Genomic DNA, 18,530 nt, shown 5'->3' with positions numbered 1-18,530 from the left:
TTCCCGCAGTTAGTTATTTTTCATCTCAACAAACAAGTAATTATTGTAGTTGTAAAACTGTCATTTATTAATGACAAGAAGATATCAAGATAAACAAGAGGCCCATGGGCCACATCGCTCACCTGAGTCACCTTGGTCCATATCAGAAGATTTTCCATATCTACATGTATTTGCATGTAAAACCGTAGTCCCTATTATGGCCCCAAACCTACCCCTGGAGGCCATGGTTTTTGCAAACTTGAATCTACACTATGTCAGAAAGCTTTCATGTAAATATGAACTTCTTTGGCCCAATGGTTCTTGAGAAGAAGACTTTTAAAGATTTTCCCTATATATTTGTATGTAAAACTTTGATCCCCTATTGTGGCCCCATCCTACCCCAGGGGGGCATAATTTCAACAAACCTGAATCTGCACTATATCAGAAAGCTTTCATATAAATCTCAGCTTTTCTGGCTTAGTGGTTCTGGGAAGAAGATTTTTAAAGATTTTTCCTATATATTTGTATGTAAAACTTTGATCCCCTATTGTGGCCCCATCCGACCCCCGGGGGGGGCATGATCTTAGCAATTTATAATCTGCACTATATCAGGAAGTTTTCATATAAATCTCAGCTTTTCTGGCTCAGTGGTTCTTGAGAAGAAGATTTTAAAAGATTTTTCCTATAAATTTGTATGTAAAACTTTGATGACCCCCTTGAGGCCCCATTCAATCCCCGGGGTCCATGATTTTAACGAACTTGAATCTGCACTATATAAAAAAAAAAACCAAAAACCGAAAAAAAACCCACAAAAAACCCCCAAAAAACTTTGAACCCCTATTGTGGCCCCATCCAACCCCCGGGGGCCATGATTTTAACAATTTAGAATCTGCATTATATAAGAAAGCTTTCATATAAATCTCAGCTTTTCTGGCTCAGTGGTTCTTGAGAAGAAGATTTTTAAAGATTTTCCCTATATATTTGTATGTAAACTTTGACCCCCTATTGTGGCCCCATCCGACCCCCGGGGGCCATGATTTTAACAATTTAGAATCTGCATTATATAAGGAAGCTTTCATATAAATCTCAGCTTTTCTGGCTCAGTGGTTCTTGAGAAGAAGATTTTTAAAGATTTTCCCTATATATTTGTATGTAAAACTTTGATCCCCTATTGTGGCCCCATCCGACCCCCAGGGGCCATGATTTTAACAATTTAGAATCTGCATTATATAAGAAAGCTTTCATATAAACCTCAGCTTTTCTGGCTCAGTGGTTCTTGAGAAGAAGATTTTTAAAGATTTTCCCTATATATTTGTATGTAAAACTTTGACCCCCTATTGTGGCCCCATCCGACCCTCGGGGGCCATGATTTTAACAATTTAGAATCTGCATTTTATAAGGAAGCTTTCATATAAATCTCATCTTTTCTGGCTCAGTGGTTCTTGAGAAGAAGATTTTTAAAGATTTTCCCTATATATTTGTATGTAAAACTTTGATCCCCTATTGTGGCCCCATCCGCACCCCGGGGGTCATGATTTTAACAATTTAGAATCTGCATTATATAAGGAAGCTTTCATATAAATTTCATCTTTTCTGGCCCAGTGGTTCTTGAGAAGAAGATTTTTTAATGACCCTACCCTATTTTTACCTTTTCTTGATTATCTCCCCTTGGAAGGTGGCCTGGCCCTTTATTTTAACAATTTAGAATTCCCTTTACCTAAGGATGTTTTGTGCCAACTTTGGTTGAAATTGGCCCAGTGGTTGTTGAGAAGAAGTTGAAAATGTGAAAAGTTTACAGACGGACGGACAGACGGACGGACGCCGGAATACGGGTGATCAGAAAAGCTCACTTGAGCTTTCAGCTCAGGTGAGCTAAAAATTAGGGAGATGTAGGATCTCCCTAATTTTTTATCTTGATATCTTCTTGTCATTAATAAATGACAGTTTTATTTTTCTTATGATTCGCTTTTACAAGTGAAACGTCTAACGATAATAACTATATATACTGATATCGTCATACAGTAATTTATTATGACAAGAGATAATCTAACGTTACATATGTACTAGTGCATTGTTATGTCACAAAGCCAGCAAAAATAATGTACCGGTGCATTGTTACATATAAACGCATAAAACATATTAATTACAATAAATTCACTGTATGGTAAAAGATTGGAGAGAAAATGCTAAATGATACAATAAATACATGACTGTATAAACATTCTGATTGCACTAGATAGTATATATTGATGAGATACCATGTGTAGCTGTCACTGGTACCAGGTCTGAAAAAGGATCCCCTGACAGCCCCAAATCTCGCCTGTGTCTGACCAAGTCCTCTCTCTGGAAAAAGAATAAATCAAATCATTGACATAAACTAGAGCACCACAAAACAGAATATTCAATAAATCAAATTATTGACAGAAACTAGAGCACCACAAATCAGAATATTCAATAAATCAAATCATTGACACAAACTAGAGCACCACAAAACAGAATATTCAATAAATTAAATCATTGACAGAAACTAGAGCACCACAAAGCAGAGTATTCAATAAATCAAATCATTGACAGAAACTAGAGCACCACAAAACAGAGTATTCAATAAATCAAATCATTGACAGAAACTAGAGCACCACAAAACAGAGTATTCAATAAATCAAATCATTGACAGAAACTAGAGCACCACAAAGCAGAGTACAGATGTATTGAATAAATCAAATCATTGACAGAAACTAGAGCACCACAAAACAGAGTATTCAATAAATCAAATCATTGACAGAAACTAGAGCACCACAAAGCAGAGTAGAGATGTATTCAACAAATCAAATCATTGACAGAAACTAAAGCACCACAAAGCAGAGTATTTAATAAATCAAATCATTGACAAAAACTAAAGCACCACAAAGCAGTGTATTCAATAAATCAAATCATTGACAGAAACTAGAGCACCACAAAACAGAGTATTCAATCAATCAAATCATTGACAGAAACTAGAGCACCACAAAGCAGAGTAGAGATGTATTCAACAAATCAAATCATTGACAGAAACTAAAGCACCACAAAGCAGAGTATTTAATAAATCAAATCATTGACAAAAACTAAAGCAGTGTATTCAATAAATCAAATCATTGACAGAAACTAGAGCACCACAAAACAGAGTATTCAATCAATCAAATCATTGACACAAACTAGAGCACCACAAAACAGAGTTTTCAATAGAAACTAGAGCACCACAAAGCAGAGTATTCAATAAATCAAATCATTGACAGAAACTAGAGCACCACAAAACAGAGTATTCAATAAATCAAATCATTGACAGAAACTAGAGCACCACAAAACAGCAGAGTTCTTGAAATCTCTTTTGAAGTGTCAGACATTTGGTCTGACACTATTAGAAATAGTGTCAGCCCAAACAAAATTTTGTCAGTCCAGAAAAAAAATGCATCGCTTTAGAGGTTTTCATAAATTTTATTTAAAATCAACTACATGTGTAATTGTATTCAATCTCCATCTCAGCTATAAGTTAATAAATTATCTTTTCATACCCTTTCTCATCTTCCCTACACTCTGAATGAATCTTCCTCACTTTCACTATCTGAGTCACTTTCTTGTTCTATTTCTCTCTCACCCTCCACTTCTCTCTCATCTTCCATTTCTCTCTCTATCCTGTATATTCCTCTCAACTTTCTTCTCATCTTCCTCTGCAATTGTTGTAACAACTCTTTTTCTCACTTTTGCCCAGGTGTATAAAATTTGGTCTTTCGTCAGTTTCGACTTTGAGCAAATTGTGTCACCAAGCAATAGGTAAAACCGCTGCAAATAAAAGCCATTGTCTCCCAGATTGCCAGGCGGATTGAAACAATGGGTTTCTCTTCTCCTCGTAGTTCCTCACAACTGATTCCTCGCATTTACGTTTCACTGTGTTGCTGGATTTTGCATCAGTTTGAAAATCTATGGGCCACACGGCTGCCATTTTTTCCCGGTAAAAAAACGGACTTCGATCCCGATCTTATATCGGCCATCAGGACCGACAATTAAGTAACTTGTGTCGGACATTTACTACTTTTATCGGATAATCCGATATTACCGACATTTTTCAAGAACTCTGAAACAGAGTATTCAATAAATCAAATCATTGACACAAACTAGAGCACCACAATACAGAGTATTCAGTAAATCAAGTCATTGACAGAAACTAGAGCACCACAAACAGAGTATTCAATATATCAAATTATTGACAGAAACTAGAGCACCACAAAGCAGAGTATTCAATATATCAAATTATTGACAGAAACTAGAGCACCACAAACAGAGTATTCAATAAATCAAATCATTGACAGAAACTAGAGCACCACAAAGCAGAGTATTCCCATGCAACAGGGCATATTTGTAAGTGTAACATAAAAAACAATGAATTTATATTGGTGTTATGCACGCTGGGAATTATTTGAATTTAATATCAAAATAATCCAGTTTAATTGACTGAGTGTTCTAGTGTATTTCAATTGTATCAACATGGCATTGCTAGCATGACGACTAATCAAATCATTCATAGTATGACCTATCAGCACAGCAGCCTTATTTTACTCAGCTTTCCAAATCCATAAGATAAGTTCAAGATCAGTCAAGCCACCAGTTTATAACAGAGTGACATGGTGCTCTAGGTATGAGAGGGACCTGAATTTCATTTCCCCAGCCAGATGACAAGGTAGATAAAGGAACAGTGTGGCAAAGATGAATTCCACAATGTGTAAAAGTCCACAAGCAAATTAGATGTTAGAATTGGGGGGGTTGGTGGGGGGGGGGGGGGGGGGGGGGGGGGGTTCGGTTATATCTCACTATAACTGTTGAGTTATTTAGATATGATGGGATGCACCTTTCTGGCACAGGTACATGTAACAAAATCTTTAGAACAATAACTAGACAGCATTCCATATTTTTATCAATAAACTGGACAATTCTTATCCTAGCTTTGCTTAATCTAGTTTCAGTAGTACATGTGTATTTAGTTCAGGGGGTTGGTGGTACTTATTTTAAAGTTAAGGCAGTTGTAGGAACATTATACCTCTGTCTGTGGCAGGTCTAGAGGGATATACCCATCTGTCAAACAAAGACGGAGGGAATAATCCTACACATGTGTATAGTGGCTCATGAAAACATTAACAAAAGTTTATTGGGACACAAAGGACTGCAGCCCTGGTCTGGATTTCTTGGAGAGAGAAAAACTTAAGATGAAACTTGGACTTGAGTCTGAGATTTTCCTCAAATTTTTACTGCTCCATTAAAACAAGAGGCCCATGGGCCACATTGCTCACCTGAGTCACCTTGGCCCATATCTGAAGACTTTCCATATATATTTGTATGTAAAACCTTAGTTCCTATTATGGCCCAAACTACCCTTAGCAAACTTGAATCTACACTATGTCAGAAAGCTTTCATGTAAATGTCAACTTCTTTGGCCCAATGGTTCTTGAGAAGAAGATTTTTAAAGCTTTTTCCTATATTTGTATGTAAAACTTTGACCCCCCCCCCCCACACTTGTGGCCCCATCCTACCCCCCGGGGGCCATGATTTGAACAAACTTGAATCTGCACTATGTCAGAAAGTTTTCTTGTAAATATCAGCTTTTCTGACTCAGTGGTTATTGAGAAAAAGATTTTAACTATATATTTGTATGTAAAACTTTGATCCCACCTTGTGGCCCCATCCTACCCCCGGGGGCCATGATTTGAACAAACTTGAATCTGCACTATGTCAGAAAGTTTTCATGTAAAAATCAGCTTTTCTGGCTTAGTGGTTCTTGAGAAGAAGATTTTTAAAGTTTTTCCCTATATATTTGTATGTAAAACTTTGATCCCCCCTTGTGGCCCCATCCTACCCCCGGGGGCCATGATTTGAACAAACTTGAATCTGCACTATGTCAGAAAGTTTTCATGTAAATCAGCTTTTCTGGCTCAGTGGTTCTTGAGAAGAAGATTTAAGATTTTTCCTATATATTTGTATGTAAAACTTTGATCCCCTATTGTGGCCCCATCCTACCCCCAGGGCCCATGATTTGAACAAACTTGAATCTGCATTATGTCAGGAAGCTTTCATGTAAATCTCAGCTTTTCTGGCTTAGTGGTTCTTGAGAAGAAGATTTTTAAAGTTTTTCCCTATATATTTGTGTGTAAAACTTTGATCCCCCTTTGGGGCCCCATCTTATCCCCGGGGGCCATGATTTGTACAAACTTGAACCTGTACTATGTCAGAAAGTTTTCATGTAAAAATCAGCTTTTCTGGCTCAGTGGTTCTTGACAAGAAGATTTTTAAAGATTTTTCCTATATATTTGTATGTAAAACTTTGATCCCCTATTGTGGCCCCATCCAACCCCCGGGGCCCATGATTTGAACAAACTTGAATCTGCATTATGTCAGGAAGCTTTCATGTAAATCTCAGCTTTTCTGGCTTAGTGGTTCTTGAGAAGAAGATTTTTAAAGTTTTTAGCTCACCTGAGCTGAAAGCTCAAGTGAGCTTTTCTGATCACCCGTACTACGGCGTCTGTCCGTCCGTCTGTAAACTTTTCACATTTTCAACTTCTTCTCAACAACCACTGGGCCAATTTCAACCAAAGTTGGCACAAAACATCCTTAGGTAAAGGGAATTCTAAATTGTTAAAATAAAGGGCCAGGCCACCTTCCAAGGGGAGATAATCAAGAAAAGGTAAAAATAGGGTAGGGTCATTAAAAAATCTTCTTCTCAAGAACCACTGGGCCAGAAAAGATGAAATTTATAGATAAGCTTTATTAGGTAGTGCAGATTCTAAATTGTTAAAATCATGGCCCCCGGGGGTCGGATGGGGCCACAATAGGGGGTCAAAGTTTTACATACAAATATATAGGGAACATCTTTAAAAATCTTCTTCTCAAGAACCACTGAGCCAGAAAAGCTGAGATTTATATGAAAGCTTCCTTATATAATGCAAATTCTAAATTGTTAAAATCATGGCCCCCGGGGGTCGGATGGGGCCACAATAGGGGGTCAAAATTTTACATACAAATATATAGGGAAAATCTTTAAAAATCTTCTTCTCAAGAACCACTGAGCCAGAAAAGCTGAGATTTATATGAAAGCTTCCTTATATAATGCAGATTCTAAATTGTTAAAATCATGGCCCCCGGGGGTCGGATGGGGCCACAATAGGGGGTCAAAGTTTTACATACAAATATATAGGGAAAATCTTTAAAAATCTTCTTCTCAAGAACCACTGAGCCAGAAAAGCTGAGATTTATATGAAAGCTTCCTTATATAATGCAAATTCTAAGTTGTTAAAATCATGGCCCCCGGGGGTCGGATGGGGCCACAATAGGGGGTCAAAATTTTACATACAAATATATAGGGAAAATCTTTAAAAATCTTCTTCTCAAGAACCACTGAGCCAGAAAAGCTGAGATTTATATGAAAGCTTCCTTATATAATGCAGATTCTAAATTGTTAAAATCATGGCCCCCGGGGGTCGGATGGGGCCACAATAGGGGATCAAAGTTTTACATAAAAATATATAGGGAAAATCTTTAAAAATCTTCTTCTCAAGAACCACTGAGCCAGAAAAGCTGAGATTTATATGAAAGCTTCCTTATATAATGCAGATTCTAAATTGTTAAAATCATGGCCCCCAGGGGTCGGATGGGGCCACAATAGGGGGTCAAAGTTGTTTTTGTTTTTTTTCATTTTTTTTGTTGATATAGTGCAGATTCAAGTTCGTTAAAATCATGGACCCCGGGGATTGAATGGGGCCTCAAGGGGGGCATCAAAGTTTTACATACAAATTTATAGGAATAATCTTTTAAAATCTTCTTCTCAAAAACCACTGAACCAGAAAAGCTGAGATTTATATGAAAGCTTCCTGATATAGTGCAGATTATAAATTGCTAAGATCATGGCCCACGGGGGTCGGATGGGGCCACAATAGGGGATCAAAGTTTTACATACAAATATATATGAAAAATCTTTAAAAATCTTCTTCTCAAGAACCACTAAGCCAGAAAAGCTAATATTTACATGAAAGCTTTCTGACATAGTGCAGATTCAAGTTTGTTCAAATGATGGCCCCTGGGGTTGGATGGGACTACAAGGGGGGATCAAAGTTTTTCATACAAATATATAGGGACATTCTTTTAGAATCTTCTTCTCAAGAACCACTGAGTCTGAAAAGCTGATATTCACATGAACAGCTTCCTAACATGGAGCAGAGCTAAGTTTGTTCAAATCATGGCCCCCTGTTGTAGGATGGGGCCACAATAGGGGATCAAAGTTTTACATACAAATATATAGGAATTTTTAAAAAAAAAATCTTATTCTCAAGAACCACTGAGCCAGAAAAGCTGATATTTACATGAAAGCTTTCTGATATAGTGCAGATTCAAGTTTGTTCAAATCATGGCCCCTGGGGATAGGATAGGGCCACAAGGGGGGATCAAAGTTTTACATACAAATATATAGGAAAAATCTTCAAATATCTTCTTCTCGTGAACCATTGGGCCAAAGAAGTTCACATTTACAAGAAAAATTTCTGACATAGTGTAGATTCAAGTTTGCGAAAACTATGGCCTCCAGGGGTAGATTGGGGCCATGATAAGGACTACGGTTTTACATGCAAATATATATAGAAAGTCTTCTGATATGGACCAAGGTGACTCAGGTGAGCGATGTGGCCCATGGGCCTCTTGTTCCCTATATATTTGTGTGTAAAACTTTGATCCCCCTTTGGGGCCCCATCTTATCCCCGGGGGCCATGATTTGTACAAACTTGAACCTGTACTATGTCAGAAAGTTTTCATGTAAAAATCAGCTTTTCTGGCTCAGTGGTTCTTGACAAGAAGATTTTTAAAGATTTTTCCTATATATTTGTATGTAAAACTTTGATCCCCTATTGTGGCCCCATCCAACCCCCGGGGCCCATGATTTGAACAAACTTGAATCTGCATTATGTCAGGAAGCTTTCATGTAAATCTCAGCTTTTCTGGCTTAGTGGTTCTTGAGAAGAAGATTTTTAAAAGATGCCAACAAATTTTCACTAATTCTTGATTATCCCCCCCTTGGAAGTGTGGCCCTTCATTTAAACAAACTTGAATCCCCTTCACCTAAGGATGCTTTTTGGCGAGTTTGGTTGAAATTGGCCCGGTGGTTCATGAGAAGAAGATGAAAATGTGAAAAGTTTACAGACAGACGGACAGACAGACAGACGGACGCTGGACAAAATGCGATCAGAAAAGCTCACTTGAACCTTCGGTTCAGGTGAGCTAAAAAAGAAGGGGGGAAAAAGAAGAAAACTCAAACCCCAGGAATCCAAGCCAGGTGCCCCCACCCCTCTTTAAAATGGACTGTGATACCAGTGGGTTTCTGGTATGTCTCACTGGAGGGGGTGGGGTAGGGGAGGGTAACTAGATCAGGCTATCCCTTTTGGTCCCAGTCTGGGATGTCGCCACTTCACAAATACCCATCATTTGCCCTAATACTTAGGTTGGTACTTCAGATTTTCCTTTGGACCTGCAATTATTTCTTTGTACATGCAACTATGCAACCATAACTGCCATTCCCCCTAAGTAAATGTATATACTAGTACGTCCATCTCATCACTATCAATGTATCATGTTGAATCAACAATTAGTGCTGTGTGCTAGGTCACCAACCCAATGGCTTGTTCTGCGTGGGTTACCTTCGGAGTGTTCAGTTAATAGAAAAATACACCAATGTCAACAGTATTGACTGCCAGATTGTATGGTGTGATTATCATTATTGTATTGTCAGTATATCATGATACAGTTTATAATTAATCTGGAATGATTCTAAGTTTAAAGGTGTTTTTAACCCTATCTTCAAATAATCTTTTAAAATTGTTACTTTCATACAGCTAACAAACTGCATGTTAATACATTAGGTCTTGTTAATTCTATCATAGAAATAACAATGTATGTACTACCACTACAACACAAACAACATAGAACTACTGTATATACTCGCCTACAAGTCAGATTTTTCGGAGTTAAATTTTGGTCCAACACTATATGTCCGACTTATAGGAGTGTCCTAAGAAAATTAGTATTTTTCTGGACAGCGTAATGTATAGCCTAGTATTTTTTAAACAACAAAAACATGGATGAAATAAACAAAATAGTAACTGTTTAAAATGTTGAGAATAAAAAGTGAAATATCAATGTCATATCCCAAAATATTATTGGAACACAGATAAACACATAAAAGTATTGATATGAAATTGATTTGTTGGATCTAAAATATCAAATATTGGCGCGTTTCTCAAAAGATTATTAGAAACACAGGTAAAAACATTAGAGCATTGAATTGAAATTGTCGACCGATTCTTGAAAAAAGTTAGACCGACTTATGAATGGGTCAATGGCAATTCCCTCTAAAATAACTTAAAAAAAATACAACCGACTTATAGGTGAACCGACTTGTAGGCGAGTATATGCGGTAATGAAATTGTGATACACATCATCCTACATATTGGTATCGTGATGCAAACGATATCATAAGGTAGTCTGTGATACACCGGCCTAATCCATCCACTCACCATCCCCATACTATATATCCTTTGTAACTCCACTTCAAGGGTATAATGACACCATCCCATCCTCAGATATTTATTTGTTGATGTTTGCAATTACAGAATAAAATGTTGACAGTGCTACCGTTAGGGCAAACACAACTGTAATATGTGCACAGATATTTTCCCCAGAGTTGGTGATACCCCATGTAATTTTTACCAGGGGATCTAACCTATAATATGGATTAACACTTAGTATTCTACAACTGGAAGTGCAAAAAGAAAAAAAACAGGCAATCATTTTCCATTGAGTTTGGAGGGTGGGGTGTTGGACCCACCTCTGTATCTGCACCTGACATAGCCTCTCCCAATGTAATCAATCATAAACATACATGCCAACTTTCCCGATTTGTGCGGGATTCTCCCGATTTGAAGCAACTGATAAGGCAAATCCCGATATCCCGATTGGGATTGCAGAAATACCTCGAAATCCCGATTTTCTAAAAAATATCTCCCATTTTACGACAACAAACCCCCCATTTCCAACCGGAATTTGAAATCCCACGTCATTTCTGAACTGGCCAATCAGAAATTGGGACAATAGTCAGCCATTGCTGTTTACCTGTGTCGTAATGGTATCGGGGTGGTGTAATTTACCTGGTCTGCCTGTGTCGGGGTGCTTATGGGACAGTGCGAAGCATGTTTTGATAGTAATTAAACGGGAAGACGGATTTCAAATTGACATATCCTTTACACAAACGTGACAACCACCAAACAATCGGACATTCCCGATTTTTGCCTCTCGCTGACAGCATCCAAAATTTGTCAAATATATATTTTTTCCAACTATAATAAATAGGATATCCAAATCTATCCGTTTATAGCGATGTATTATATAGTCTATATAGTGTAGTATTCAATAAATAAACTTTGTGATGCGTAATTCGCACAGGTCTGTACTGAATTTTATGTTTAGCAAGTAGCCTTAATTTACAAGTAAAATCGTATATTTTGATGTGTTTTTTTCCTGGTAATTATTTCAGATGTCATGGGTGCAAAGGTTTTGTTCGCAAACTTCATAGCAGGGCAGATCACTCCTTTTCTGGTTGCAATGCAGATTATTCCACAGGACTCTGGAAGCCCATGTATACAGACAAGCAAGATCGCCTTTGTAGTCATACCTAAATGCATGTGTTTTAACTTGAATTTTGATATATAGACCAGCCAATGTTTATTGTATGGTGTAAAAGGATGCAACTTTAAGTATTATTTGATAATATGTATGTGACTTGTTAGAGAGGATTTTTGCTGAATAGATGATTTTGATAAAATATTTATGTATATCTTTCAAAGTTTTTTTTATATATATAGTTAATGGTCAAACACACTTGATGTTGTGTTAATATATATGATACATTTACAATGATTTGATTGGTATTTTATTTGAAAAGACAAATATTTATTTTCATGGTAAAATGTGAATTTTGAGCTTTGAAAAAAGGTCATCGCACGCATAATCCCCCATGGGGATTTTTAAAAGTTGGCATGTATGCATAAAGTTAAATTGAAAAAAAAGAAACGGAAAAAATATGTAGACTAGTGTAATTATGAAGATCACACAATAAGAAAACAAAACCTTTCAAACTCCCTATCTGATAACAAGATCATAAGTGATATAATGAAATTTATGTAATAATCCACTAACATACTACACATATACAGAAGTTTCAATTGTGTTTTCTGTTGCACAAAACAATCTCCTCAATTTGATCTGCCACTTCATCATTTGTATTACGAATTCAAAACAAAAACTGTGATGTCACATTTATTGTCTTTCCCAAGCCATGATTGACATTGCAATTTGTTATACACTAAACCTATTTATTTCATACATCTATAATGCACTTTATTGTGCAGGAGGTCACAAGTCTACATCTCTGGTTGACGAGATATGACTGTGAAATAAAAAAGAATAGTCAATAGGATGGAAGTTTTACTCGACGTTCACGGTAGAAAATCTAATGGAATTTCTGTCCTAATCTTTAGAGCTTGCTATGAAGATGAAATAACCCACTATTGTTTGGTACCATTATATGTAATATACTTTGCCTTACTCTGTACTTACTATTTCTGCCGCTGATTTGCCTGGTTTGTATTTGTCCCACAATAGCTCTTTCTCTAATTTCTCTCCCTCTTTAATCAGCTCATTTGTAGAGTCTATAAAGAAAAATAAACAATTCTTAAATCAATAAACGATTATATTGAAATATACTGTTTGTATACATTATATGTCTTTTATTATATGATTATAGACATTAATAAAAAGATATTAACAGTCATATTCTGTTAATGAGCTGTAACATTATTGCTAACCTGAAGTTGTCATATTTCAAGAACACACTACAGATATCTACCATAAGTTTACAGTATCTAGAATGCACTTTTCAACATATAGGTTTAAAATATCTAGAACACACCAGACTATGTAGGGCACAAAAGAGGGAAACTGTTTTGTAGATGAGCATTTTAAGAATCATCACCATTGCTTTTAATGAGTTTCTCCACATTATGTTTAAAGAGTGAAAAGGATGGTGACACTCTTACATTTAAAGGTAGAATATTCCAAGAAAGAATTTTTATATGTTTGGTACACAAAGATCATAATTTAATTTGGACTTCAGTACATTTTAGAACTATGAAAACTTAAAAGATTGGGGAGATATTTAGGGCTAAAAACATTACCATGCAACAGACCCCCATACTTGTTAACTTCATGTCAAATCACTCAAATATGATGGCCATCCTGGTCATGGCTGATTTTCATTTGTATATCGATAATGAAAATAGTGTAATATCAGACTTCAGATATTGCATTGAAAGTAGATATTAACGGCAAAACTAACAACTCAACTACGGGATGATTTCAGCTTCTCTATCGTCAGTTTCTCATATTTATGTAGCAATATTCCATTATCACCTGCATATGGTGCTTATATCTCTCAACTGATTCGATACGCAAGAGCTTGTTCTGAGTATGGTCAGTTTTTAAATCGAGGCAAGCAACTGACAAACAAGTCGATGGTACAGGGGTTTCAACAGTCTCATTCAAAGTCAGCATTTCGCAAATTCTATGGTCATTATAACGATCTAGTTTGCCAATGAACCTATCATTGGGTCAAATGCTGTCTGATGTATTTCATACCGATTGTTAGACCATTCGTAGCATAATGATTTTGACTACTGATAACTCTGTTTACCTGATCAAGATATAGGGCTCACGGCGGGTGTGACCGGTTTACAGGGGATGATTACTCCTCCTAAGCACCTGATCCCACCTCTGGTGTGTCCAGGGGTCCGTGTTTGCCTAACTATCTATTTTGTTGCTTATGGGGTTTATGAGATTGATCACTGTTCATTATCTTCACCTTTCATGGAGTCACTGTTTGCAATGGGTTTAGAACAGCATGTCAATTTCAGAACACATATCGGCAAAAACAACATGGATCTGATCATAAGAGAGGCTGTCGGTGGTATTCGAGTTCTTTATGAGAACCTGGAGTATCTATTTTGGACCACTGTATTGTTAAAATCATAACATACATAAACAAGAAGTATATCAAAACTCAAACAATTGCCCCGCACACCAAGTGGAGAAATTGATATTTGAAAAGAAAACATGCACATTGAGTCTCCCAAATGAAGTAATGGCTGTATAAAAGTGAATTTTTCTGAGTACTACTATTTTCCTCCCTTGATAAAATCCATGCCAATTTTAACTTCATTTAAAAAAAATTTAGATCATGAAGACTGATTTTGAAATCTTTCAAAAAATCCCCTTTTATCCTTTAGTAAAACTGGTGTCGCTTGACCTTGATCCTAGTTTGTAGGTCATAACATCTTCTCATCATTTTTGATGATCCCATGTCTCTATCAGTGTTATACTAGTTTTTATGATTAAGGTCAAAGGTCTAGGTCACTGGAGATACTAGTTTGTAGGTCACTACATCCTGTTATCATTTCTGATGATTCCATGTCTCTATCAGTCTCAATTCAAAAGTTATACCAGATAAAGGGACAAAATTCCTGCAAGAACATGACCTAGAGTTATGCACAAAGAAGCTACACAACAAATTTCAGCTTCATATGTGACAGAGAAATGAAAATCCAAACAGAAAACCCCAAACAGATGGGTGTACAGACACCACTGTTACCATAATACCTCCCATCTAAAGACAGGCATACAAAATGAAAACCCACTATACCAGAAAATAACAGGTACAGTCTTCCAATGAATCATCTTTATACAGCACTCTGTCTATGCTATTACCACCATGGAAGTAATGTGGTAATGATAAGTACTTATTCAACCTACTGAAGTGTGTACAGTGTATATGCGTGTCACTTGTTTCTTCTCTTTACAATAATACAGTAAAACTCTGATATAGCGAATTTCTGCGGACACTCTATAAAAATTCGCTATAAGCGTAATTCGCTATACGTTTATAGCGAATTCTGAATTCAAATATAACGAATTCGTTATAAAACTGATTTTGTTTTTTATGTATATCAGTTGTACAAGAAAGCGGCAATCGATATACTTGCGTTTGTACTGTCTCTGAGAGAAATTAAGCCTATATATTTTCGAGAAGAAATATTTTTATACAAAAAATATACACATTAATTTATATGATAATTTATCTTGATGCAAGAACATGTCGAGAGAAAAATGTCAACAAAACTATGTGCAATACATACATGTACAAACAGTATATTGCGGTTGTCATTTACTTGTTGCTTTACATAAATAAAGGAGTGTACGATAAAATAAATCCAATCAAATTTCAAATTTGATTAACGAGAATAGTAAACAATACCAACAATATATTTGCTAAACGTATGTGTAAGTATTGTTTAGCATGAACAACCTTTTTTGAAAAAATACAAACAGAAATTTCGTAACAAGTGTGGATCCTTTATGGCAATGGAAAGCGGTTTCTAAAAATCACGAGTTTAAAATGAAAAAAGAAATTCGTTATAAAACGTGATTTTCACGTTCATATTTAATTCAAGGGGAATAGGAATCTACTTCGTTATATCCGTAAATTCGCTATACCCGTGTTCGTTATAAATGCAGATTTTTATATAGAATACATAAAGAATTTGCCGGGGAAATCGTTTTCTCTTCACTATAGCCGTAATTTCACTATATCCGTGTTCGCTATATTCGAGTTTTACTGTAGTGAGCTTCCTTTTTATTTCTATTTGGTAACTCCATCGTCTTACTTTGATCCGTGCTGACAGTTGTTTCTTTGACTACAGTAGAACTATCATTCACTGCTGCTATCAGGGCCTCAGTCTCACTCAGGGATTTCTTTGGAGATGGCTCCCTATCATTTATAAAATTTCATGATAAGAAACTCCCTTTGGATTTATCTCACCATTTATTTTCTCATTCAGCATATCATTCTCAGTGGGAAAAAAGTTGGCAGATTTTCATTCCTCTTTTTTTTATTGACAATTGTAATTGTTAATGCAGGTAGAAGTAAAAGATTACAGTTAGATACTCAGGGTTGTCACTAACACAAGAATCTGCATCCTAGACACAGAAAATTCATTTGGGACACCAGTTTGTCTGATATGGCGAGTCCCGAAGACGCGTTACAGACTCCGAGTAAATATCATAATTTTACTTAGAAGCCCTGATATTGTGTATTCATTAAAACTCATAGTAGGAAAAAAAACCTAGGTAAAACATTAAGCTTTATTGAACCGAGATAATACCACCGAGTTCACAGTGTCCTAATCCGACTTGTTTGTTTAGCGTCAGTCAATTAGATGCGAATTAGAATATAATATTCAAAAGATAATGAGATAAGATGCAAAATGAAGAATGTTTTGCCACTGGCAGTTATTTATATTTATAGCCATTTTTATTGGAATTGAAAGTAGCGTAGTTTGTAAACTTTGGACTTCGTACGTTTTACAGATTGTCTGCAAACAAAACTAGTACACAATGATAATTTGATTAAAATGCTGTTTGATAATGAATAGGGTTGTTGTGATGATAGGAGATTTGTGGAAGTAATTCTGTTGGCTTGGGCAATTAGTCATCTGAGGCCAAGTTGCAAATGATTAAAAATAAATCTTAAAATTGATATATTTTGCACTGCTTTCATTTTAATTTTAATTGTCTTATATAAAAAAGACTCACTAAATATTCATGGGACTCGTCAAATTTTCATGGGACTCGAGCTGCTTATAAATCAAGAGTTCAGGACTCGTCTTCAATAATTTCTAGTGACAACCCTGGATAGTTATGGATATGTTCACCTGTGTTTGGTGGGACTTCGCAGGTTTCTCCTCCCTTGGTCAGCTTTAGGGAATCTGATGGGAGATATCCTCCTGCCTGGACTGGCTTTAGGAGTCAGTCGATCTGGACTCCCCTCAAAGCTGTAGTTACGCTGGAGTTCTCGTTCTAGGATTTTGTCAATAACATCTGCTTGTACAGCATCTGGATCTTCATCCAGTTCTTCTGACTCACCTTCACCTTCAAAAAATATATCACTGTATAAAAAAAAAAACAAGAGGGCCACAGGCCTTATCGGTCACCTGAGAACTAGTTAAAAGTATCATTAGTCCAAAGGGCTATGAAGGTATCACACCGGTAATTGTCCAATCAAAATGAACTTAGTCAATTGTAGTTCCATATATCTAAAGAAATATTTTTTTTCCTTGCGTGATTTTTCTCATTTCCTCTTCTTCTTTTCTCTTCATTTTTGTACCCCTGATTAGGAAATTTTGTGTAATTTGTAGAAATAACCAAGTGTATACAAAGGAACTATTTGCTGTTGGTAGCTGAGGCTACTTCCTGAGGTGCACTCCGGCTGTTTACACACATGTGAAAAACACGTGGATTTGAGGGTAGTCTTGTTTGCGGGTAATTTATTTTCGAAAATGCCACGTAGGGTGTTGTTTTCTGGTATCTGCAGACGATAGGTAACATAGAACGTGTCTGACTGCGTTATTCGGCATCAATTTTGTAAACTGATTTTTAATGATTTTTTTCCCTCTATAGTAATATATAGTGAAAATAATTACCGGTGTGATACCTGAAATCTAGATACCAAGAGTTCCACAAGATGATATATATATCCCCTCGCAAGGAGTGTCTACAAGCTTTATCTATAAAATCCCAATAACCTTGACCTGTTGATTCCGAACTCATTAAGGTTTTCCTCTCTTGAGAAAAAAAGCTACATGTGAAGTATCAAATCAATCGATCAACAAATGTGGCCTGTAGAATGTCTATCTGCTCCTTCTAAATATCTAGTTAGTTTTAATTTAATATCAATAAATACGTAGTATCAAGATGTCTTTTAAATGTTTTACACATAAACACTATCTGCCAAGTTTGGCCCTGCCCTAGAGTCAGAATTGGAATGGCAGTTACCAAGAAGTTAAAAATGTTCAATAGTTAATGCACAATGGACGACACATGACCACTGACACAAGACCAATTGCAATGAGTAACCTAAATGACTCAGGTGACCTAGATATTGTCAGATTCCAAAAGTTTATCCTTTAGAAGAAAAAAAAATCAATATACATGTATGCACCCAGGGGTGCATAAGCCGAGTTGCATGGGATACATTGTAAAGTCAGGAATGATGTGGCATATTTATAATTGTGAAGAACTAATTTCAGTTTTAAACTTTTCAAGTTTCTGTCCAGAAACCATATTTGTCTGAAGTTTTCAATCTATTTTTGGTCACTGTGACCTTGATCTTTGACCTTTTTTCTCCAAAATCAATAGGGGCCTTGCTTTGCTGGTATCCAACAATATAACCAAGTTTCATTTGATTCAAATTAAAAATTTTCAAGTTATTCTCCGGAAACTAATTTTTTTTTGGAATTTAAAATCTATTTTCGGTCACTGACCTTGACCTTTGACCCATTTTCTCCAAAATCAATAGGGGTCTTCCTTACCTGGTACATAACAAT

General features: G+C 36.2%; 1 protein-coding gene across 1 annotated transcript in view; it reads right to left on the bottom strand.

Moving 5' to 3' along the window:
* LOC125653310 (centrosomal protein of 95 kDa-like) overlaps positions 1–18,530 on the bottom strand; it is a 40,022-nt gene that overhangs the window by 14,451 nt on the left and 7,041 nt on the right. Inside the window, exons 5-8 of the mRNA XM_048882725.2 lie at positions 16,860–17,076; positions 15,813–15,916; positions 12,655–12,746; positions 2,238–2,322 (exon numbers count right to left, since the gene is read on the bottom strand). Of these exons, the coding sequence (XP_048738682.1) occupies positions 2,238–2,322; positions 12,655–12,746; positions 15,813–15,916; positions 16,860–17,076 (498 nt within the window). The remainder of the gene's footprint in view (positions 1–2,237; positions 2,323–12,654; positions 12,747–15,812; positions 15,917–16,859; positions 17,077–18,530) is intronic.

Source organism: Ostrea edulis, chromosome 7 (assembly GCF_947568905.1).
Source record: "Ostrea edulis chromosome 7, xbOstEdul1.1, whole genome shotgun sequence".
Taxonomy (NCBI): domain Eukaryota; kingdom Metazoa; phylum Mollusca; class Bivalvia; order Ostreida; family Ostreidae; genus Ostrea; species Ostrea edulis.
Note: the sequence above shows the minus strand (reverse complement) of the source record. Positions and strands in the feature narration are given on the sequence as shown.